This window comes from Monodelphis domestica, chromosome 1, assembly GCF_027887165.1.
Source record: "Monodelphis domestica isolate mMonDom1 chromosome 1, mMonDom1.pri, whole genome shotgun sequence".
Lineage (NCBI taxonomy): Eukaryota > Metazoa > Chordata > Mammalia > Didelphimorphia > Didelphidae > Monodelphis > Monodelphis domestica.
In genome coordinates, this window is record NC_077227.1 from 295,843,773 (window position 1) to 295,869,730 (window position 25,958).

At 33.7% G+C, this 25,958-nt stretch overlaps 1 protein-coding gene across 1 annotated transcript in view; it reads right to left on the minus strand.

Annotated features, from left to right (window-relative positions):
* The window catches only part of TRIM9 (tripartite motif containing 9), a 240,804-nt gene that overhangs the window by 58,338 nt on the left and 156,508 nt on the right, over positions 1-25,958 (minus strand). The window contains exon 7 of the mRNA XM_007473218.3: positions 25,311-25,449. Coding sequence (XP_007473280.1) covers positions 25,311-25,449 — 139 coding nt within the window. The remainder of the gene's footprint in view (positions 1-25,310; positions 25,450-25,958) is intronic.

The following is a 25,958-nucleotide window of genomic DNA, read 5'->3' on the forward strand; positions in this document are numbered from 1 at the left end:
TCTACCTTGCCTATACCCTTTCATCATATTTTCTTCTGAGCCATGTAAAAACAAATTTGGTGAGTTATAAAAATAAAATATTTATCAAAACTGTTTGGATACTTTTGATAGATATAATCAAAAGTATCCTCAATGATGAAGTGAAGCTCAAATGTGAACTTTTCTTCAGGTCCAGGAGCATGGACACTAAAGAAACTCTTATTATAAAAATAAAATATTTATTGAAATATATAAGGATAAAAAAGGATTTTCTAATTCTAAGGGATTCTAAATCCACCAAAATAAACTCCCTAGTTCTGTACGGAACCGCTTCTCCTGTGTTTCACAGGCTACACTAATCCATCCTGATCTGACTAACTCAAATTTATGCTATCTAAATAAAAACTACCACAATTATCCTTGTAAATCTTAACTTTGCCTGCTATTTTGCAAAGGCTAACTGGTTGAGTCTCAACAAAAATTGAGTCCAAACCAAAGACCAGGTTTTTCTTTGATCTTCTCAGATATAAACCAATCTATAAAAACCACAATAAATATTCAATAGTGTTTTCCAAGTTGGGAAAGGAAAACACTGAGCTCCTTCATATCTTTCTCTCAGTATGTCTTTGCCAACTGCCAGAGACCAACTCCCAACTGTCAGAAAGAGTAATTGACACAGAAAAACAGTTTTAACTGTCAACATCTGAAATCAACATGCTTTCTCAGCTCTGCTTCAAACTCCAATTCTTTTCTCAAGCCAGCCACTCTACTTATTATATCTAAACTAATAAAATAATACTTATTTTCCAATATTATCCTTACAGCCATCTATACAGGGCTTATATTACCCTTACCTGAGCACCCTCCAGGCACCACACATTTGTTTCCTCATGCCTCAAAAAATTTTACTGGATGATAAAACCATATTAACAAGGATAAACTAACTGAATTTGGTCTTCAGTGATTAATATATTTCATACCTTTCATACCTACCACATCCTAATAATTCTGAACCTCTAATTGCAATTGTTCATATGTTTTTTTATCCCCCCCTCTCATTCTAAATCTTCTACTCTAAAGCTACCTTACTTTTCTAGTATATTCTCCAGAGTAACTTTTCCATAGATCACAAAATAGATTTCATCTTAAATCTTTTCTTTTCTCACTCTCTATATCTTTTTTCACTCACTGAGACCTGCATCTCTCATGATAACATAACTTCTGTGTAAAAAATAGAAGCCATTTTAGGAAGCTCCCTCCCTCTCTCTCTCTCTCTCTCCCCTTTATATTTATTTTGCATTCCTCAGATGCCTTTTGTCATTATTTCTGCAACTTCTGTTTCACATGAAGTGGTCCTTCTCCTTGCCATGGCAAACTTTTTCACATGTATTCTCATTCCACCCTGTCTTCTCCAGAAGATTTCTCTCTCTTTTATCCATAGAAGAGTCTCTCACTAATTTTCAGTTTCTCTCTAACTATTGACTTCTCCACAACTTGCAAACAATTCTAGGTCTCTCCCATCCTCAAAAAAAAAAAACACCAAAAAACAAAAAACAACAAAAAAAACCACCTCATTTTGATCTATCCATCCCCCTTATATCTCCAGTTGCCTCTTCCTGGTGAAATTTCTTTAGAAGTCCATTTACAATAGATGCCTCCATTTCCTCTCCTTTTACTTATTAATTCTTTGTAGTCTGACTTTTGACTTTCTTATTCAACCAAAACTATTCTCTCCAAATTTACTAAAGATCTCTTAATTGTAAAATCTAATGACCCTTTCTTAATCCCAATCCTTTTTGAACCTTTGTATAGTCTTTGATGCTGTTGACTGCCAACTCTTATCCCTGATGCTCTCCAAAAATAGGTTTTCATGACCCTGATCTCCTCTCCTAGTTTTTCTCCTACCTGCATGATTTCTCCTCCATGCATGATGTTTCATGTCTGCTAATAGTCAAGATCCCCCCAGAGCTTTGTCTCAGACACTCTTTTCCCTCTATATTATTTCATCAACTTCCAAGGTTTTTAATTATCATCTAATATCTACTTGTCCAGCCCTAAACTCTCCCCATTCCAGTCTCACATCTCCACCTGCCTTTTAGACATCGCTAACAGGATATTCCATAGAGATCTTAAAGCTCACGTATCCAAACTAAACTCATTATCTTTTTACCCAATCTATTCTTTCTAATTTACATATTGCTTTTGAAATTACTGCCATTCGCCTACTCAGTCTTTCTCACCTCCCATAATTCACCAGTGGTCACATCCTGGTTGTTTATTGTGGTTGTTATTTACCTTTGAAACATCTCTCAGATATGGTTACTTCTCTTATCTGACACTGTAACCACCCTTGTACCAGTCCTCATCACCTCATATCTGACACTGTAACCACCCTTGTACCAGTCCTCATCACCTCATATCTGACACTGTAACCACCCTTGTACCAGTCCTCATCACCTCATATCTGGACTATGGCAATAGGAAATTGATTGGTTTCCTTGCCTCAGGTCTTAAAGATTTAAAGTCTCTCCTTACTTCAATCCAGTATCTTCTCATGTGTCAAACTGATCTTCCTAAAATTCAGGTATGATCATTATTATTCCCTCATATCATATTATTCCCCCCATTAAGTAAGTATGAATTCTTCTATTTGACTTACAACTATTTAAGTTGGTTTTTATTTCCTCAAGGAACATTTTTAATTGAATCTATAGATCTTTTTTGTACTTTGGGAGATTGATCCTCAGATACTTTATTAATTCTGTAGTTATATATATATATATATATATTATAGATATAGATATATTATAGATATATATTATACAGAAATACTATTGATTGTTGAGAATATGTAGTAGTTTATAACTTTGCTGAAGCTATTATCACATATCTTTGCTGATTCCATAGGGATTTTCCATGTAAACCATCTCAGCAAACAATGATAGTCTTATCTAATCTTTACCTATCTTTAATCCTTTAATTCTTGTCTCTTGTTTTTACTTTTTAAAATTTAAAATTTATTTTTTATTACTATTTATAACAATAGTTAGCATTTCTTGAACTATATCAAATTGGGGGAGGAGTAATCCTTCCTTCAGTACCAGATTTATTGGAAATAGTTCTAGTGTGTCACCATTGTATATGATGCTTGATTTGGTTTTAAATAAATATTTTTTATGATAGCAAAAAAGTCCTTCTGTGTTTAAAAAAAACATAAAGTTTTGTACTTTACTATATCTTACAAAATGATCATCTATTTTTGGATTTTTTGGTTTTTTAGTATGATTAGTTATGTTTATAGTTTTCCTTATCCATCCTTGCATCTCTGTTACAAATCCTACTTGGTCATAACAAAGTATTTCTTGGATAAATCTGTATGTGCATTTGATAGAATTTTATTTAAAATACTTGAGTCAATTTTCATTAATATAGTTGCATATAGTTTTCTTTTTGTGTTTATCTTTTTTTCTGGTTTAAGGATTAGGGCTATATTTGTATTTAAAAAGTAGTCTGGTAGGGTTCTTATTCAATTTTTGAGAAAGTTCCTTTATAGTTGTCTATTTCCTTTTCTGAGATTGTATTATTTAAACTTTCTATATCTAGTTTTTTGACAGCGTGAGTATTTTATAATTTGAAGGTATGTTGTTAATGTTCTTTATTCTGCTTTTGCTGTGATTTTGCCTAGCTGATTTGCTATTACATTGGTTTGTTTTACATTCCCTTTTTAAAAATCACATCAGCCAAATCAATTTTATTAGTCTCTTCACAGAATGAGATTTAGTTTTATTTATCATATTTATGGGATTTTTGTTTCTTATTTATCTATTTCCCCTCTGGTTTTTAATACCTCCTCTTTTGTGTTTATTTTAGGTTGGTTTAATTTGTTGATTTTCTAATTTAAAACAATTGCTTATAGTTTTTATTAATCCTCTCTTTTCCTAATGTGTTCACACATATTTGTAAAGATATGATTTTACTTTGTCTTCATTTGAGCCTATATCTTTTGCCAATGGCCCATGAATAATTTCTATCTTCATTGTATTATGGTCTATAAAGGATACATTAACTATTTCTATCTTTTTACATTTACATTTTTATATTTTACATGTACATTACATTTTTATGTGTTTACATTTGCAATATTTCCCTTCTCTAATATATGGTCAATTTTGGTAAATGTTTCCTATGTTACAGAATATATATATATGTATGTATATATATATAGATATAGATATATAGATATATATTCTTTTACTGTTCTCTAAGTCTTTTACTCTGCCTTTCTTCAGAAATTTTTTTCCTTCTATTTCCCTTCTTGTTTATTTTTTTTTCTATTAGACACATCCAGAACTGATAGAATATTAAAGACCCTTCTCTCTATCGTCTTACTTTCTATGTCCTCTCAAAACTCAAATGTTTTCTTTATGAATTTGTGTGCTAAGGCATTTGGAGGATTAATTATTTTGCTGATTTTGCTTTATTGACTATGGTTTCTTTTAATGTAATATAATTTCCTTGTTTTCCTTCTAAATTTATTAATATTTGTTTTTGCTTTTATTGATAGTATAATGACAACTCCTGCTTTTTTGGGATTTAGTTGATGCATAGTAAGTTGTTTTCCCCATCCTCTCAGTTTTATTTTATGTATTTCTTTATTTTAAAATGTGTTTCTAGGGTCCAACTGGATAGTTCAGTGAATTGAGAGCCAGACCTACAGAGGGGAGGGCCTAGGCCCAAATCTGGTCTCAGACACTTGTTTCTTAAAAAATTTAGTCATTTTTCCCCTTCCCTGCAGCAAAAAAATAAATAAATAAATAAAAAAGTCTTCAGTTATTTTTGTGGAAGTGAAAGGAATACTGACTATAATAATCATTTGCATTTGCTTAAGCTTCCATTCTTTCCAGGTGTGTCTGATGCTATGGAACTTTGACATAACAACAATACCTTGTGACTAAGTTTGAGAAACAGCAACTACCAATTGAACAAAGACAAAAAGCAGCCTCAGAGACTCTGCCAGGTAAAACAAGTATTGTGGTAAAAAATACCAACCTGACCTATTTCCAGAGATGCTCATCCCTATTCCAAGAATTGACTATTCTCTTCCTACCCTGTGGTCTATGGTTTTGAGAAATAAAAACTAGAAATCCCCTGAACCTGGTAACCTTTTTTCTTGAGAAGGAAGCTCCCCATGCATATCATTCTTCTGAGAAGAACAATTAGTCTGTCCCTCACCTTCTGATCCTTGGTGTCTCTAACTAAAAAAGTTTTAATCTTTTTTTGAATTATTGTATTTTTTTTATTTGTGGTTAAACTCAGATTTGCAGAGTAGGTCACCCTGGGCTACATCCTTAGTATCATTGCTCTTTAGAACATATTGATTCATTCTCTCATCTTTTTTTAGTGTGAACAGAATAGTTTCGCATTATTTGAATGTCTTTTCCTTTGTGTTTAAAAGTCTTTCTCTTGACAGCTTGTAGCAGTTCTAGATCTATGACATCCTTTCTTCTATAGGATGATTAGCCTTCCCTTTTCACTCTCCCTTTAGTCTTCTTTCATGTCTCTACATATCCAGAAAAAGAAAAAGGTTGTGGAGGGTTGGATGTATCATTATAAAGTTGGAGGTGCTACTTCAAAACAAAACAAAACAATAACAAATGCCTGAATCATTATATTTTTTCAGGATCTCATGAAACTTTTTGAAGATTATATCTATTCTATTTTTTGGGTTACTCATTACTATATTTTAGTATTTATATTTCTATATCATATTTATTGTATGAAAATAAATTAATTTATATTAATATTATACATTATTATATTTATTAACTATATTATATTTATAAAACACTATACCCAGCAGGCCCAGTAAATCCCTGTATAAATAAAAAGCTGAAGATCTAGACTTTATAAATTGATGCTTCTTAAAAAGATATACACAACTGAGTCTCTTGAGTTAACCTTTTTTTTTAACTGAAATAGTATGAAGTTTATTAAATAAAAATGAAATCAAGGTCTATTGGTAAACCTAATTATTCTTTTTTCTTCTGGAACTCTAGATTAATAAGTACCATTGCCACTAGGATGAGAATAACTGCCTTGTAATCCCAGAGACTTTGGATGATCTTCCAAGGACCCTAGAACCTTTCTATCACTTTGCTAGGAAAGAGGCTATCGGGGCCTCTAGGAACTCAGTTTATGTTTCAATTTTGCCTTTTGAGGAAGACACTTTCACCCATGTTTGGGGTTGACAGACACAATGAATGAATATCTGAACAACTGAGTGAAAGAAGAGAATACAAATTTCTATTACACTAGTGGATTAGAGCAGAAATCAGGTTGAATGGCAGTTAAAAGTTATGGCAATCTGAAAAATTTCAATCAATAAAAATTACTCCCAATCCCCCCATGCTTGATTAACATTAGGTGTAAGTTCTGTGAGGAACAAAGATAACATGGACTCCTCAGGGAAACGCATCTGGCTGACAGAATAAGCAAATTGACTTTTATTTCCCCAATAAGGCAGAATAGAATCTTTACATCCTTTACAGTCTTTACAGGTTAGAGGCCTGCAGGACATGTAGAAAGGTAAGATCAAACTAGGGACTGAGATATAGCATGATTGGTTAAAGAGCTATAGGATGAAAGCAGATAGATAAAACTGAAACAGTTCCTATCCAGATTAGACAATTCACTTGAATAGTTAGGATAATTGGGTGTGTGAACTGCATCTTTCAATTGATTAATTCTCAGGACATTGTGACTTTTCACTAGGCAGCCAGTGGTGAAAGAGGGGACGGCCATTCATTCTTCAGGGACCAGAATAAAGGAAGGGGCTCTGGGTCAGAATCTTTGCATACTCTCTTGGCTCCAACACCTATAAACACTGTCCTGAAAGTGCCCATTCTTATGAGAATGAAATAAAAGTCTTTGACACACTGACTGTGTTCAATAATTTCTTTAAATAGGAGGCCTTTCCCATCATCTCAAAGAAACTTTCTAAATCATATTTCTACATTTATATGTCTGTATTATTTGACAATTCCAATAAACTGCATGACTAATGGTCATTCAAAGTTTGAAACTGAGAGAGAAGGGAAACCTAGCCTATGAGAAAAGCTGATTTACTTTGGATTGAGAGATGAAATAATTAAAGAGTGTTTATGACAGTTTGGAAATTTCAGAGAATATTCCAGGGCAGCATACTTTTGAATTCTGAGAGATTGAGAATTAATAAAAAGACAAGATAGTTGTGCGTTTGGAGGAGGTGGTATTGTAGTTTTTCCTAATCATCACATTACATATCAATTTCACAAGGGGATTTTGATAAATAATCAGAAATTGTAGCAGAACAAATAGGGATATTTCCACCAGTGACAAGCCAATTCCAAGAATTATAACTAAACATATTCCTGAATATGATGACTAAACATGCCAGCTGTGAAAGACTAATGACTTTCATGCCCTAATTCATTACAAACAGAAACTGGAATGTGACTTGAATATGAATTCCTATTATTTTATGGAGAAATAAAATGGGTTTCCAGGTCAATGAAGTAACACTTCCTTGCTGGGTCAATTAACAGCTTCACAGAGTTGAGCCATATTAATTAATACATTTTTGTTCTGTTTCAATTTCTGATGGAAATTGAAAATGGAGAAAGCAAGATTAAACTCAGAGAGAAAGAAAAATAGGAAAGTTTGGCTAATTTCCCATTGCTCTTTAAAAAGTTTTGGTTTTATGGACTCACAGATATCAGGGCCAAGAATTCTACTGAAGACTTATTACAAATTTGTAATAATTACAAAATGTAATATTACAAATTTTGTAACATAGATTTGTAATTATTTGTACCTGTTTTGTAACAAAATCTATCCAATTGGTAACTTTTACCCAACTCATTCTGGCTCACATGTGTTAGTGTATCTGATGGCAATGATCATATGCAAAATAAAGGTTCAAATATTTCTGTTGCGTGTCATCATTAAAATTTAATTCTCAGAGAATTATCTCATAAAAAGGAATAAGAAAGGAAAAAAACAGTTCAATAAAAATAACAAAAACATCCATCAAATCTAATATAGGTAGAGTTTTACAAACATAGTCCCAATTTTTTACAAAGAAGAGAGGAAGGTCCATACTCCTATTTCTGGGGCCAAGCTTTGTCAGTATAACTATATAGCATTCCCTTGCTTTTATTGTCTTGGCTGGCAGCAGTTATATATTCCATAAAGAACCATCTAGGGAGTCAAAAATAACTTCACATACTGTGTGACCTCAGGCAAGTCACTTAACATCTCAATGCCTTAAGCAACTCTTTACATCTATAAACAGATGAAACAATACCAGTTTCCATTAATAGTGTAAGCTCCCTAGACCAATGAATTCACAAGTTCATTCCTTCACTCTTCTTTTAATTTTACATTATTGAGGTAATTGTTTTTTTTCTGGTTCAGCTCCCTTTACTTTGTATGAGTTCATATAATCTTTCTTATGCATCTCTATATTTAGTATGCACACATATAAGTATATGTATTATGTAGATGGAATTTGCTCCTCAGAACTATCTTATCTAGCATCCCATTTGCATACTTACTTACATTATGTGTGTAAACTAAGTGCTAATACAGTGAGGATATATTTTGGTGTAACCCCGCCCCTCTCTCCTTCAGGAACACAGCTGTGGAGGCTGGGGGGAGAGCTTAATAGGAAATTTTACTCATGTGGTCCTACTTAACCTTTGTACTTCTATTTTTTCCTTCTTCAAGTGATTACTAATAAATCTTATAAAATATAATACTTGGAGTTATTAATATTAATTTAAATTTTACAATAAACATATATAAACATACATATGTACACCTACATGTAAACATCGATTATGGGGCAGCTAGGTAGCCCAGTTGATGGTGTCCAGTTTGTAATCAGAAAGACTAATCTTTCTCAGTTCATATATGGCCTCAGACACTAGCTGCATGACTGGGAAAATCATTTAATCCCATTTGCATCAGTTTTCTAATCTGTAAAATGAGGAGTATCTTAGCCAGGAAAACTAAATGATGTGATGAAGAGTTGGACACAACTGACAACTGAATAATAAAACATTTCACACACATATACAACATATATATTTTCTTATATGGAATACTATTCTATTCTATTAATTTGTTTAACCATTGATGTCTACATTTTCCAGTTTTTGCTGTCATAAACATTTGCATTATATGGGATATTTCTTGCTTATTGAAATATACAGAGTATATACTTAGCAATTTGAGTTTTTAGGCAAGGGACACAATTTACATACATAGTAAAAACTTCAAAATTATAATTCCAAACTGACTGCTAGAAATAGTTACAATCCTTTACTAGTTACTCTCATTTTTGCCACCTTAATCAATTTGCTGAATGTGAGGTAAATTCTCAGTTATTTTGATATAGACTTCTCTTATCTTTAGTGATTTGGAATATGCTTTCATATGATAGTTAATAGCTTGTAATTCTTTTGAGAATTGTTGATTGATATTACATAACCACTGGGAAATGACTATGCTTTTATTATTTCACTTTCTAAGAGATATTTGACAAAAATATTTCCCTTATTGACTACTTCCTTTATTTCCTAGTTGCATTTATTCCTCATGCAGAAGCTTTTCAACTTAAGCAATTTAAATGATCTCTTTTTCTTTAGTGATTATCACTATCTCTTGTTAGAGTAATAGCTCCCCTTCCACCCAGGGATAGCTGATTCTTTTCAATTTTTTGTTGTTATGGGTATAGTTTAAACAGTCGGTCTGTCTGATTTCTTCAAAATGTTCTCTAGTTTTCCTAGTATATTTTTGTTGTCATTGAAGAAGTTCTTTTATACTTCCTTTCCCAGAGAAATTCCCTTCACCTTTTGAGAGTGAGATTCTCCCTTTCCAATAATCTTTTATTCCATGCCTCTCTTCTTTGAGCTCTTCCTTATTCCTTTAGCTTCTTTTCCTTATGTACAGAATATAGATATCATTGTTTCTTCACTGTTCACTCCTGGACTTGGCAGGACAGCATCATTTATACTCCCATCTCCCATTTTCACATTCACTCTACAACTCTGTCCCACAAAAGGTATTGATCATCTGTAGAGAGGTTGGGGAGGGGTTATTCCATGATATTTCAATCTATCTCTACCTTTGCTTCTTTAACTTCTTTAACTTTTGCTTAAATATTTGTTCAGTTGCTTACTTTTTGGATTCCACTTTGCTCTTTAACTTTTTAACCCAACAGATCAATATTTATGTTTCTTAAACAATAACCTTTATGTAACCTTCATTGTTTTTCTTCCTTGAAGGATGTTCATATTCAACTTCAATAATTTGTTGTTGTATTTTCATGTGTTTATAAGTTGAACATTCTACTCACTTATGAATTGTTTGAGAAAAGAATGCCTCAAATTTCTCTTTTTTGAAAGTCAATCTTCTTTTCATCAATAACTAGGCAGATTTGAAAACTCTATATACTTTTAAATAGCAAGTTGAACTAATTTGCTTTCCAAAAATTCTCCTGGTTGCAGAATAATCATGCTATTTGAATTGTCATTTTATCATGTTGGAATATATTTCTCCTGTCCACTTGCAAAATTTATTATTAGCCACTTAAATTCTTCAATTTAATTGCTAAATATATTGGAATTTGAAACACTGATTTTTTTCCTAGCAATTATTTGTATATTCTCTCAAAAAATTGCCTCAAAATTGCCTGAACCAAGAAACTCTGGATAACTTTGATGTTATTTCTTGCTTTAAGTTATTAAGGTTTTAAAATTTCTTATGTTTTTTTTCTGGGAAATAAATGATCTTTAAGTTATCTGTGCAAAAATATTGATATCCTAGTCAACATCATTGTCAACAGGCATAGCCATAATGTGTCTATTATGTGTCAGACTCTCTAAAAGGCTCTTCACAAATATTTTCTCAAATGATCTTTGTGACAGCTCTGGAAGAGATATGTAATTATTATTCCAGTTTTACAGTTGAGGAAACTGAAACATTTAGAAGTTAAATGACTTGCCCCAAATTACATAGATAGTATTTGAGGTGACATTTGACTTCAGGACTTCCTAACACCAGGTCTAGTGCTCCAATTACTGTGCCAACTAATTGCCCCAAAGTTTTGAAAACTCACATTTCTCTATTAGAACTTAATCTCCCATAATTCTATCTGCCCCTTTGCTTCATATCTTCTAAATATATCTTTTACCTTGAAGATATTCAATTCTTCTACCACTCAGTACTTTCTTGGGACATTAGTTTTCCTTTTCCACTTTCTTGTCTTCTCCATTTTGATCCTCTGCTTAATTAATTCAATTCTACATACAAATTCCTTCTTTCTTTGTCTTATTTTAATTCATCCCTGGGCAAACTCCAACTCATACTCCCAACATTTATGTCCTCTGCTTCTACTCATTTGTTGCTAAGTAGACCTGTGGGAAATCATACAAATAATCTGGTTAGGTATGATTATGATATTTTATTTCAAAAGGCTCTCACTGGAATAGGGCAAGTAATTATTTTCCTCTTCTCTAAATAATTTTCTATGTCCTTCTCAACAAAAGCTATTCTCCACTTTCTATTTCTCTTTATGCATTCACCTACCCAGGTAAAGACGAGCCTTGCCTCTTTAGAAATAAAAATTAGGTCATTTAACATGACTTCCCTTTTCTCTCCTCTTTTTCATCTCAACATCCTTTCACTTCATCTGCTTCTCTCTTCTTTTCTCTAGTCTTTGATTATTAACTGGACAAATTGTTTGCCAGTAAATTTTATCCTTACCCACAATCTCTCCCTGGGTATTACTTCCTATCTTATTTACTTCCAATATGCCCATGTCTTTCATATCCTAAAAAAACAAAAACAAAAACAAAATGAAACCAAATGAAACAAAAATCAGCCCTTCATTAGACACCACTATCCCCTCAAGGCATTATCTTGTATCTTCCTTTTTCAAACTCTTAGAAAAAAGTTAGATACTTTTTTTCTAAGTATAAATATAAAAATATAATATAAATATATTAATATTAAATTAAAATTATTTAAATTAAAAAAATATAAATATAATATAAAAAGTATAAATACTTATTGACTCCACATCTCCTCTTACTCATCTTTTGTAATGTATCTTGTTAATTCAACTGAATTTGCTTCTTCCAGTTATCAATGATGTCTTAATTGACCAATCTGTTCTTTCCCCCCTCAGTTATTGTCCTTTGTCATCCATTTTCTATATTTGACTATTGTAGAGAAGTTGCCAACCTGTAGAGGTAGTTTTCTCAACCAAAAATTCTCTATTCTAATGAAATCTTAGGACTAGTCACCATCTTTATATTTATTCCCTCTTGTTTCTCCTCCTTTTTCTCACTCCCTAGTCTACTTTTAATATCTTATTATCTGTGTTATCCCTCTAACTTTACATTTATCCTGTCTCCCTCTTAAGCACTTTTTACTTTCTATACTTTCTCTTAATGATGTCATCAATTTATATAAGTTTAATTAATGATCATGTTTTTGAATACCAATCCTGCATCTAAATATCCAACTTTGGGCGGAGTCAAGATGGCGGCTTAGCAAGCAGCAAAAGTTCAGACCTCAGAAAACCCTTCCTTACCGATTACAAACTGAATGCTCCTAGGGCAACAAAATTCAAACTGAACAACAGGACAGAGGCGGGGAACCCTCCTTCTGGACTCAAATCAAAAGGTACATCCCCCAAAAGCCGGAATCTGAGAATACTCAGGTCTAAGGGGAAGGCAGAAGAAAGGTCCCAGGACCCCTACCCCCCAACCCAGAGGGCTGAGCCCCCAGTGGCAGTGGGAAACTCTGAGCAGGCAAAGGTGCTGGTTTGGAGGGTCTACCTTGTGAGCAGCGGGGTGCTGGGCTCAGAGCGTCCAGCGTGGACAGCAGGGAGGAAGCCAGGGAGAGACCAGGCCGGTGGCTGGGTCCCTCCATCTGGCTCCAGTCTCACCGTTGCCTCGGGGCACATCCAGACCAATCCAGTTGAACCTAATCCCAGGACTCCTCAGAGCTCAGGGAGGAGGGTAAAGGCACTGGGGAACCTTGGGGCCAGTGGAGAAGCAGCTGGAGAGAACTGGAGAGAACCTCGGCATCCAAGCCTTCCAGGAGTTTTCGGCCTCAGAGCACATACAGCCCAACCCAGTTGAACTTAATTCCATCAAAAGCCTCCAGAGGACAGGGAAGCTAACATTCCTCCCCTAGAGACTGTACCAAGAGATCTGACAAAGCTCCAAAGGGGAGACTGACAGCCCCAAAACCAAAAAAAAAATGAGAGGAGCAAGAGCACAAACAAATACAGGGAGCAAAGAAGGGGTAAACTCGAGCAAACAACAGAAAAAGAAGAAAGAAATTACAATAGAAAGCTTCTGCACAGGTAATGAGCAAAGAGCGAATGAAACTGAGGGGGAAGGGTTAAGCAAAGGAAAAATCAGAAATCCCAGCGAATTGGATAAAGGCTTTGGAAGAACTCAAGATGCAATTCAAAACACAATTAAGAGACGCTGAAGACAATTGGGAAAAGAACTTAAAAACTAAGATAAGTCATCTGGAAACAAGGGCACTTGAACTAAAACAAGAAAATAGTGTCTTGAAAGCCAAAATCAACCACCTGGAAAATGAGGCAAAGGAGATGAAAGATGAGAAAAAGGAGATGAAAGACGAGGTAAAGTGGATGAAAGATGACTTCCAAAGAAAATCAGACCAAAAGAAAAAGGACGACCAAAAAGCCAAGGATGAAATCCAGTCTTAAAGAACCAGAATAGGGGGCAGCTGAGTAGCTCAGTGGATTGAGAGCCAGGCCTAGAGATGGGAGGTCCTAGGTTCAAATATGACCTCAGCCACTTCCTAGCTGTGTGACCCTGGGCAAATCACTTGACCCCCATTGCCTAGCCCTTACAACTCTTCTGCCTTGGAGCCAATACATAGTATTGACTCCAAGATGGAAGGTAACGGTTTCCAAAAAAAAAAAAAGAACCAGAATACAACAACAAGTGACCTCACAAGGCAGCAGGACACCATAAAACAAAACCAAAAGAATGAAAAAAATTGAGGAAAATGTGAAGCATCTCATTCACAAAACAGAGGATTTAGAAAATTGTTCAAGGAGAGACAATTTAAGAATCATTGGTCTACCAGAAGACCATGACAAAAGAAAAAGCCTGGACATTATCTTACAGGAAATTATTAAAGAAAACTGCCCCGATATCCTAGAACATGAGGGAAAAGTGGAGATTGATAGAATCCACAGATCAACTCCTTTACTTAATCCCCAACTGACAACACCCAGGAATGTTATAGCCAAATTCAAAACTATCAAACCAAAGAAATGATATTACAAGCTGCCAAGAAGTAGTCATTCAGATACCAAGGAACCACAGTGAGGATAACTCAGGATTTGGCTGCATCCACACTGAAAAAAAGAAAGGCATGGAATATGATATTCCAGAAAGCAAGGGAACTAGGTCTACAACCAAGAATCAACTAACCAGCAAAACTGACTATATTCTTACAGGGGAAAGTATGGTCATTCAACAAAATAGAAGAATTTCAAGAATTCGTAAAGAAAAGACCAGACCTGAATAGAAAATTTGATGTCCAAGCACAGAACTCAAGAGAATCATCAAAAGGTAATTTTAAAAAAGGGGAAAAAAGAAAAACAAAACAAAACAAAAAACATCAAAACTTTTCAAAGAGACCCAATAAGTTAAAATGATATGTATCCCTATAAGAAAAGAGGTCATTGGTGACTCTTAAAAACTGTTGTTATTACCTGGGCAGCAAAAAGATGTACACTTAGAGGGAACAGTGACAAACTGTATAGGATGAAAGGACAAGACATAAATAGCTATATAGATATATGCATGCAAAAATACATACATGAGTATGCATATATATACATATATATATAAATAGAGCTTTAAAATAGGTTAATATTAAAGAAATGGGAAAAGAAATAAATGGGGGCAAATTTATATGTCATAAAGAAGCTCATGGTGGGACGGGGGAGAACATCAATACACTGGAAGGGTAAAAATGTCAGAGACAGGAAATACTCAACCTTAATGTGCTTTGAAATTGACACAAAGAGGGAAAAACAATCCAATCCATTGGGGGCAGAGAATAGATTTGAGCCCTATAGGGGAGTAGAAGGGTAACAAAGTGTCTGGTGGGGAGGGAAGCAGTAGAAAAGAGAGAGGGGGTTGGGGGTTAATTTTAGAAAGACTACAGGGAAAATAAGGGGGGGGATAAGAAGGTAGGGGGGTAGAAAGGGAAGTAAAATAAGGGTGGGAACAAGGGGGACTGTTTAAAGGCAAACATTGGTGTATAAGGAAATAGTGAAAGAAGAAAAGGCAGGAACAGGAGCAGAAATCAAAATGCTGGGAAATACACAGCTAGTAATCATAACTCTGAATGTGAATGGAATGAACTCACCCATAAAACGCAAGCGAAAAACAGAGTGGATTAGAATCTAAAACCCTACCATATGCTGTCTACAAGAAACACATATGAAGAAGGTAGATACATATAGGGTGAAAGTAAGAGGGTGGAGCTAAATCTATTGGTCATCAACTGACAAAAAGAAGGCAGGAGTCGCAATCATGATATCGGACAAAGCCAAAGTAAAAATAGATCTAGTTAAAAGAGATAGGGAAGGTGATTACATCCGGAAAAAAGGCAGTTTAGACAGTGGGGAAATATCTGTACTCAACATGTATGCACCAAATGGCATAGCATCTAAATTTCTAAAGGAGAAACTAGAGGAACTCAAGGACGAAATAGATAGAAAAACTATACTAGTGGGAGATCTGAACCTTCCTCTATCCGAACTAGAATAATCAAACCAAAAAATAAATAAGAAAAAAGGTAAGAGAAGTGAATGAAATCTTAGAAAAATTAGAGTTAGTAGACATGTGGAGAAAAATAAACAGGGACAAAAAGGAATATACCTTCTTTTCTGCAGCACATGGTACATTCACAAAAACTGACCATGTATTAGGGCATAAAAACATTGCAAACAAGGGCAAAAGAGCAGAAATAATAAATGCAACTTTCTCAGATCACAATGCAATGAAAATAATAATTAGTAAGGGCACATGGAGAGGTAAATTGAAAATTAATTGGAAATTAAACAATACGATTCTCCAAAACCAGTTCATTAAAGAACAAATCATAGAAACAATTAATAACTTCATTGAAGAAAATGACAATGATGAGACATCCTTTCAAAACCTTTGGGATGCAGCCAAAGCAGTACTCAGAGGGAAATTTCTATCCTTGAGTTCATATATAAACAAATTAAGAAGGGCAGAGGTCAGTGAATTGGGCATGCAAATTAAAAAATTAGAAAGTGAAAAAATTATAAAAATCCTCAGATGAAGACTAAATTAGAGATCCTAAAACTCAAAGGAGAAATTAATAAAATTGAAAGTCAAAGAACTATTGATTTAATAAATAAAACTAGAAGCGGGTACTTTGAAAAAAACAAATAAAATAGACAAAGTACTAGTCAGTCTAATTTTAAAAAAGGAAATAAATAAACCAAATTGACAGTATCCAAGATGAAAAAGGAAACCTCATTTCTAATGAAGAGGAAATTAAGGAAATCATTAAAAACTACTATGCCCAATTATATGGCAACAAATATGGCAATCTAGGTGATATACTGGATGAATACTTCCTAAAATATAAATAGCCTAGTCTAAAAGAGGAAGAAATGAATTACCTTAACAACCCCATATCAGAAAAAGAAATTGAACAAGCCATCAAAGAACTCCCTAAGGAAAAATCCCCAGTCCAGATGGATTCACAAATGAATTCTATCAAACATTCAAAGAACAACTAATCTGTACATTAAACAAACTATTTGACTGAATAAGCCAAGAAGGAGTTCTACCAAATTCATTTTATGACACAAACATGGTACTTATCCCAAAGCCAGGTAGGTCAAAATCAGAGAAAGAATACTATAGACCAATCTCCCTAATGAATAAAGATGCAAAAATCTTAAATAGGATACTAGCAAAAAGACTCCAGCAAGTCATCACAAGGGTCATTCACTGTGACCAGGCAGGATTCATACCAGGAATGCAAGGCTGGTTCAATATTAGGGAAACCATCCACATAATTGACCATATTAGCAAACTGACAAAAATCACATGATTATCTCAATAGATGCAGAAAAAGCCTTTGATAAAATACAACACCCATTCCTATTGAAAACACTAGAAAGTATAGGAATAACAGGGCCTTTCCTAAAAATAATAAACAGTATATATCTAAAACCATCAACAAACATCATCTTAAATGGGGATAAACTGAAAGCCTTCCCAATGGAATCAGGATTAAAGCAAGGATGCCCATTATCACCTCTATTATTTAACATTGTACTGGAAACACTAGCAGTAGCAATTAGAGAAGAAAAAGAAATTGAAGGTATTAAAATTGGCAATGAGGAGACCAAGCTATCACTCTTTGCAGATGATATGATGGTTTACTTAAGGAATCCTAGAGAATAATCCAAAAAGTTACTCGAAATAATCAACAACTTTAGCAAATTTGCAGGATACAAAATAAACCTGTATAAGTCATCAGCATTTCTATATATGTCTAACCCATTTCAGCAGCAAGAATTAGAAAGAGAAATACCATTTAAAATCACCCTAGACAATATAAAATACTTAGGAATTTATCTGCTGAGACAAACACAGGAACTATATGAACACAACTACAAAACACTTTCCACACAGTTAAAACTAGATCTAAACAATTGGAAAAACATTGATTGCTCATGGGTGGTATGAGCTAACAAATAAAAATGACAATTGTACTCAAATTAATTTACTTATTTAGTGCCATACTCATTGAACTACCAAAAAACTTCTTTACTGAATTAGAAAAAACCTTAACTAAGTTCATTTGGAAGAACAAAAGATCAAGGTTATCCAGGGAAATCATGAAAAAAAAATGCAAAGGAAGGAGGACTTGCAGTCCCAGATTTCAAACTATACTATAAAGCAGTGGTTATCAAAACAATTTGGTACTGGCTAAGAGACAGAAAGGAGGATCAGCGGAATAGTCTTGGCATAAATGATCTCAGCAAGACAGTTTATGACAAACCCAAAGACCCCAGCTTTTGGGACAAAAATCTATTATTTGATAAAAACTGCTGGGAAAATTGGGAGACAGTGTGGGAGAGATTACGCTTGGATCAACACCTCACACCCTCTACCAACATAAATTCAGAATGGGTGAATAACTTGAACATAAAGAAGGAAACTATAAGTAAATTAGGTGAACACAGAATATTATACATGTCAGACCTTTGGGAAGGGAAAGATTTTAAAACCAAGCAAGACTTAGAAAGAGTCACAAAAGTAAAATAAATAATTTTGACTACATCAAATTAAAAAGCTTTTGTACAAACAAAACCAATGTAACTAAAATCAGAAGGGAAGCAACAAATTGGGAAACAATCTTCATAAAAACCTCTGACAAAGGTTTAATTACTCAAATTTACAAAGAGCTAAATCAATTGTACAAAAAATCAAGCCATTCTCCAATTGATAAATAGGCAAGGGACATGAACAGGCAGTTCTCAGCCAAAGAAATCAAAACTATTAATAAGCACATGAAAAAGTGTCCTAAATCTCTTATAATCGGAGAGATGCAAATCAAAACAACTCTGAGTTATCACCTCACACCTAGCAGATTGGCTAATATGACAGCTATGGAAAGTAATGAATGTTGGAGGGGATGTGACAAAGTAGGAACACTAATTCATGGCTGGTGGAGTTGTGAATTGATCCAACCATTCTGGAGAGCAATTTGGAACTATGCCCAAAGGGCGATAAAAGGCTGTCTGCCCATTGATCCAGCCATAGCACTGCTGGGTTTGTACCCCAAAGAGATAAGGAAAAAGACTTGTACAAGAGTATTCATAGCAGCGCTCTTTGTGGTGGCCAAAAATTGGAAAATTAGGGGATGCCCTTCAATTGGGGAATGGCTAAACAAATTGTGGTATATGTTGGTAATGGAATACTATTGTGGTCAAAGGAATAATAAAGCAGAGGAATTCCATGGAGACTGGAACAACCTCCAGGAAGTGATGCAGAGAGAAAGGAGCAGAACCAGGAAAACATTGTCCACAGAGACTAATACACTGTGGTACAATCAAAGGTAATGGACTTTTCCATTAGTGTCAATGCAGTGTCCCTGAACAATCTGCAGGGATCTAAAAAACACTATCCACAAGCAGAGGATAAACTGTGGGAGAAAAAACAGCAATGAAAAGCAACTGCTTGACTACAGGGGTGGAGGGAATATGACTGAGGAGAGACTCTAAATGAACACTCTAATGCAAATACCAACAACATGAAAATGGGTTCGAATCAAGAACACATGTGATACCCAGTGGAATCGAGCGCCAGCTATGGGAGAGGTGGTGGGAGGCGGGGGAGGGAAGAAAAGAAAATGATCTTTGTTTCCAATGAATAATGTTTTGAAATGACCAAATAAAATAATGTTAAAAAAATATCCAACTTTTTTTTTCTTCTGAGTCCCTTATGATCTATTGTACATTTCCAATGGATGTGCCAGAAATAAACTTGACATGGTCAGAACAGAACTCATTATTTTATACTTAATCCTTCTTTCTATTGAATTTCCTTACTTATATCATCTCCAAGGTTTGTAACATTTGTATTACACTCAATTTTTTTCTTAACTCAAGTATCCCGGCTGAAATCTTGTGATTTTGGCCACAAAAATATCTCTTAAATCTTACATAGTTATTATTTAGTGACTTGAAATATTGGATTTAATCTCCCTGTATCATTTAACCCCATTCTAATCATTCCTTTACATAGACTTCACCATCTCAATCTCCTATTCAGTAAAATTCTGTGGCTCCTCATTGTTTTTAGTATAAAGTATAAACTCCTCTATTTGACTTATACTGTCCTTCACAATTTTGGACCCAACCTATCTTTAGATATCTTTAGAGCATGATTATATATTGTTCCCCATCCTATCCAGAATGATCTAGGGAAAAGAGTCTTCTGTTTCTCACACAAAATATTTACTTAATCTCTTGTTTTTCTACTGTCTTCACTTCTTATCTCCCATGTCTGAAATGCATTCCCCCTTTCTCTCCAGCCTCACAGGATATTTTCCTTCCTTGATGACAACTCCAGAACCACTTCCTACATGAAACCTGAATGCCAGACTTAGGAGTCAAGAAAACCTTTATTTGAATCATTACTTTGACACTAAGGAAGTCATTACTAGTGTAATTTTTTTAAAATTTTATTCTCCATATACTTGTATATGCATATATTCTCTCCTCCTATACAGGATGTCTTGAAAGTCTTAGTGCAACCTAAAAAAATTTTAATGTCTAAAGCTTTAATAATACCAAGATTTTTGGAATTATCTGTATCATACAAGCTCTATGAAAACAAAAATTTTCTCATTTTTTATCTTTAAATATATCCTATGACTACCACAGTTGCTCACACATAACAAATATTGAGTACTTGTTGTTTGATTGAATCCTTTGTTTGTTTTTTTAACTTAGCAATCAAGTGTCATTTCCTATTTCTTGATCCTTCTCAGGTGCTAGTGTCAACATTCGCTATTCTTTTTATTTATTTTGTTTATATATTTGTATTTTCCTAAGGTGTTCATATTGTTTCTTAAGGTTATTGAATATTGTTGAACTTGCAATCAGGAAAAGTGGAGTTCAAGTCTAGCCAAAGACACTTTATTACTATATTCCCAGGGGCAACTCACTTAACCCCATCTATAAAATTGGAATAATAAGTTTTTACCTCCTACAGTTATTTTAATGATACAATGAAATAATATTTGTAAAGTGTTCCCCAAACCTTAAGGGGTTATTTAAATGCTAGCCATTATTAGTATTACCAGTAATACTTGTGGTGGTGATGTGGTGATGGTGGTGATGGTGGTGGTGGTGGTGGTGGTGGTGGTGGTGGTGGTAGTAGTAGTAGTAGTAGTAGTAGTAGTAGTAGTAGTAGTAGTAAACAACTATAATCAGCAGCAATTTCTTTTTTATAGAAATAATTTTCTTTTCAATTCATTCTGGAGTTTTGATGTTCCATTCTCTCCAGAGAGTCCATAAGATTTTGTTTTTCATCAGGCATCAGTTCATTCTTAATATTATATATATGTTCAGAATTTTCACTGAGATTTTATTTATTCTGATTTTAAGATCTTTTTAATGATTTCTTTTCTCATGAGCTGAGTCATATCACTTTCATGCTCCATTCTTCTTAGCTTGTAGATAAACTCAAAAGGCTTAGCTGTAAGGCTGAGAGCCTTCTTTCCTTAGGCATCAACTCTAGGTCCAGGTCTCAAGTAGTTCCTGAGAGGACAAGACAGTTTCAGTTCACTTTCCTTAAGTTAAGGCTTGATTCAACTGTCACAGGCGATGACTGTTTCTTCCTGCTGTCTTTTTTACATGGCCAGTAAGCTAGTATCTATGCCTCTTGTGAGATATGGGAGGAGTGGTTCATGAAGTCATTGATTATAAGCCTATAAGTCCCTCTATTATAAGTTTTTTTTTCCTACTTCTTTCATGAGTACACCTAGGTAGTTTCCAGAGGGCTTTTAAGGGAAGATGCTAAGCATTAGAATTCTCAATTTGTCTACTTTTTTGTGGAATTTAACTATAATAAATCCACAATTAGTATACAATTTCCTTTTAGGTGGAAAGCTGAAGTGTTTTTTTTTTGGAAAGCGACTTTCCATTTATCCAGAGATTCTTTTTAATTTAGGCCTAAACTGAGATATATTTGCTACCAACAATTCACATATTACTTTTAAAAAAAAACAACTTACTTTCTGTCTTAAAATCAAAGTGGAAGAGTGCTAAGAGCTAGGCAATTGGGGTTAAGTGACTTGTCCAGGATTACACAGCCAGGAAGTGTCTAAAGCCAGATCTTAACCGAAGACCTCCCATCTTTGGGCTCAGTTCTCAATTCACAGAACCGCCTAGGTGCCTCATTATATACTACTTATAAGATCTTGTAGGGAACCTGAGAATAAAAATTCTGTAAACGAAAAATGAAAACGTCTGTGTATATTTTAGCAAATTGTAGCATAAAGATCTTTGTATAAAATGAATATTATTTTCATGTGATTTTATTTCAGATAGTCAAAGTAGGAAGCTACTAAAATGAATGTCTTGACAGACTCAGGTGCTGAAAAACTACAGGAAACAAAGTAAGATTAGAAATACAAATATGAATTTCTTTAGCCTTGATTATAATTTAAAACAAACAAAACTTCATGCATTTCACCTTCAGAAAGTTAGAATTTAGACATTAGCAATTTGTTCAATCATTTCTTTAATTATTTACCAAATATTCTCAATTGCACATTTGCAATATATTCTCTAATCCATCCCTGTCTCCCAAGTTACTTTCTTAGTAGAGCAATTGTACTCCTCCTTAGTCTTACTGATTAAAGCCTTTCATTAAAGCTATACTAGTTTATTAATCTGGAATATTGCCATAATTCATTGCAATAAACTAATTGCTTTACCAGTTCCAAATCTCTTCTAGTTCCTATCCATTCACTATATTTTCTCAAGTCTTCCTCATAAATACAATAGATATAGTCATATCATTCTCTTTTAAAAAATCTTTAGTGGTTCCTTTTTTAAACTTAAATTCCATTCCCTGGCATCCAAGACCCTTCATAATATGACATAATCTCTCCTACCATGTATTTTCAGTCATATTTCATATTATTTCCCTTTACACACATTTCATATTATTTCCCTTTACACACTCTCTACCAAGTATAAACTTGACTCTTTGCCAAAGTCCTTTTCCATTTTTCCTGTATGTCTTTATTCATGTTGTCTTCAATTATTACCCACTGCTTAAAGACCAAATTAAATGCTATCTGTTCTATAGAGAAAAGTTGGCAAAGTATTGGCATGTTTGCTGGGCCTACACATGGGAGCTGCTCTGTTTTCCCTTCTTCCCAGCGTCTGAGAATATTTTTGCATGCCCTGTCCTCTGTCCAACTACCCAAAGCAAACACTTCCTCCCTCTGCTCTCTGGGGTAATGCAGGGGCTCACAGGCAGCTTGAAATTGTAGTTTGGGCACATGAACTCAAAATTGTTCCCCAATGCTGCTATCGAATCTTCTCTGACACTCATTCTCCATTATTAATGAAATGGAACTCAGCATTTGGCATTGGACTTCTATGATATACTTGTTATGTATTATAGTTACCTGTGTTTGTTTCTTTCCCTTCAATAATATTATAAGCTTTACCTATGGCAAAGACCACATGCTATTGAAAAGTCTAGTATCTAACTGTAGTAGGATCTTGAAAAATTCAATGGGAATTTTTCTGAAGTTTAATGAAAAAAAATTTTTTTAATTATCAAATTACCTCACTGAAAATGTTGCTATGGGAGAGGAAGAGGGAAAAACACACAGAACAGACCAAGATTCTCGTGAAAGTATATATGTGATTTTATTTTATCATAGTAAATATGACTTATGTGGAACAATAGCTATAGAATTATAGAATTTCTTTGTATTAAGCTACATACCATGCAAGTTTAAAATTCAGGACATTTATTTGACTATACAGTTCCTTCACTTCAATAGTTATCACATGGAAAGCAGTCCTTTGTTACTAAGGTGCATATTGGAATACACAGAATTAGACATATTACTTATTATCAAAATAAAAATCTACTTCTAAATATTGTATTCTGAAAAAGAGAGTCTTAAGTTTTCTACCTGCCATATTAATAAAGTTTTTATATTTTTGGAGAATTTTGAACCATATTTTTATAGTGAACAGAAATAATTTTCCAAGGAGTCTGATGGTATATAACAACCTCATTGTAAATTGTTTCCATCATTTGTCAATTTTATATATCACTGGTTTAAAGATACATTTAAATTAAGTTTAGAATTTTTAAGTCAGAAAAATGCATCAAAGCATCTTTTTAACAACAAAAAAACATTTACTCTAAAATTAATAGCTTGGCCAAGAAAGAAAAGTAGGTTTTGAAAACAAGTTTTTTAACCATTTAGAAATCATGAAAATGTGGCCCAAAGTGTTTCTAAACATCAACACAATTTACATAATGTCGTAGATTTTTCCCTACCAAGTAAACATCTTTAAAATATGCAATTTGAATTTTTCTCATAAATATATTTCTTAGTGTTCCAGGCCCATCCATAATGAAAGTAATTGAAAAAATTTGTTCTGGAAAACATAAAAAAGGGAGACATGAAGGCTATAGTGATGTTACTTCTATAGGGTAAAACTTTATTTGGATGATTTGACACTGAAGCCAGTACCCAAACTTTCACATGAATTTTATTGCATGCTTTTAAAAATTAAATGAATAACAAAAATCTCGTGATGTTAGGACTGGCCATCAGATTCAAGGTTGTATTCTGATCTTGATGCAATGTGTGTTAGGAAGTATAGAAGAAAGAGGAGAAATTTTCTGGATTTGGAAGGCAATACTTATATAGCCTTACATGTGGACAAGTAGACAGGGATGGAGATGATAAAGTAATATAGCTTCACTCTTCTCTTTCTGTGTGGTACTTCCAGGTAATTTTAGTCCCCACGTGAATGTGATTATCTCTGCATGATAAAGTGAAGTATTCCAGTTTTTTGCATAGAATATAAAACCTTCCTGAATGCCAGGTTCAAACAAAGCATACTTTTACTTAAAGTCCATTGAGTAAAAAAAAACAATCAACAGTAAAAAAAAAAACAAAAAAAATTTTGTTTTTACAAAAATAACAAACAACAACCCATAACATTGTTGAAAAAGATTCTATGGATTATGTTAAAGGAAAAGCAGGAGCTATAAATATATTTAGAAACAACTGGTCAAAATTTAGAAATGGTGTTTATTCCTGGAATGGGAGTCAGTTCCAAAGCCTTAAGTCCAGAGTAGCATATTTGAAACAGCATTTCTTCAGATTATTAATCTAGAGTTCCCTAGAAATATCTATACCCTTTCTCTATTTCTATAGCTGTTTCTTACAACTGAGTGCAATTGTTTGAAATGTAAACTTTGGGCAGAAGACTCATATTTTAATAACATCTATTTTTTCAAAGTAGAAGAAAAGAAACAGCACTGTAACAATATGTATTAAACTAAAAAAAACTCTTATTAATGTGGGCAATGGGAATATTTGCTTGGGGCTTTGCCAGATATTTTAGATGTTATATAATTCTTGTTCTGAAGGGTACTGCTGAAAAGCCTTACCCTCAGATGTCTGAAGGACCAAGGTCTTGCTGTATTGGCTGACTCCTGTTTTGTTGAATGCCTTGACTCGAGCACTATATGTGCTGTTGAAGTGAAGACCATCCACTGTGCACATTGTTTCCTTTCCAACATACACCTCCTGATTAAAAACAACAACAATGAAAAAGCACATTTTAATGCCAACATTTTTAGGATAAGCACTTTGAGACATTTAAATGAAATTTATGATGATAGAATAAGATAATTTTATGTGAAATTATTATTTCACTGAAACTTTTAGAAAGTTTTGTAGTATCTCTTTAGAATAACTTGCATATAGGGAATAATAATCTACATATAGTGCATATAGGGAAATGATTATGTTGTAATAGGAAGGGATGGTTTGTATTAAAATACAACCTCTGAGAATGATAAATCTTTAATATATTGGTTCAGCACAAGATTAATTTTTTTTTTAAGTTTTTGATAGCATTCATTAGTAAGAATGTTTTGCCAGGGGAAAATACTTTTGACATCTAAGGATCTAGGATCTAAGCATAAAAATTTTTATTACATCCTCTAATTTAATAATATGTTAAATTGGACATTTTCTATTTCTGTAATTATACACCCATCTTGTTTTAAGTTCTCAATGTTTTTGGCAAGTAA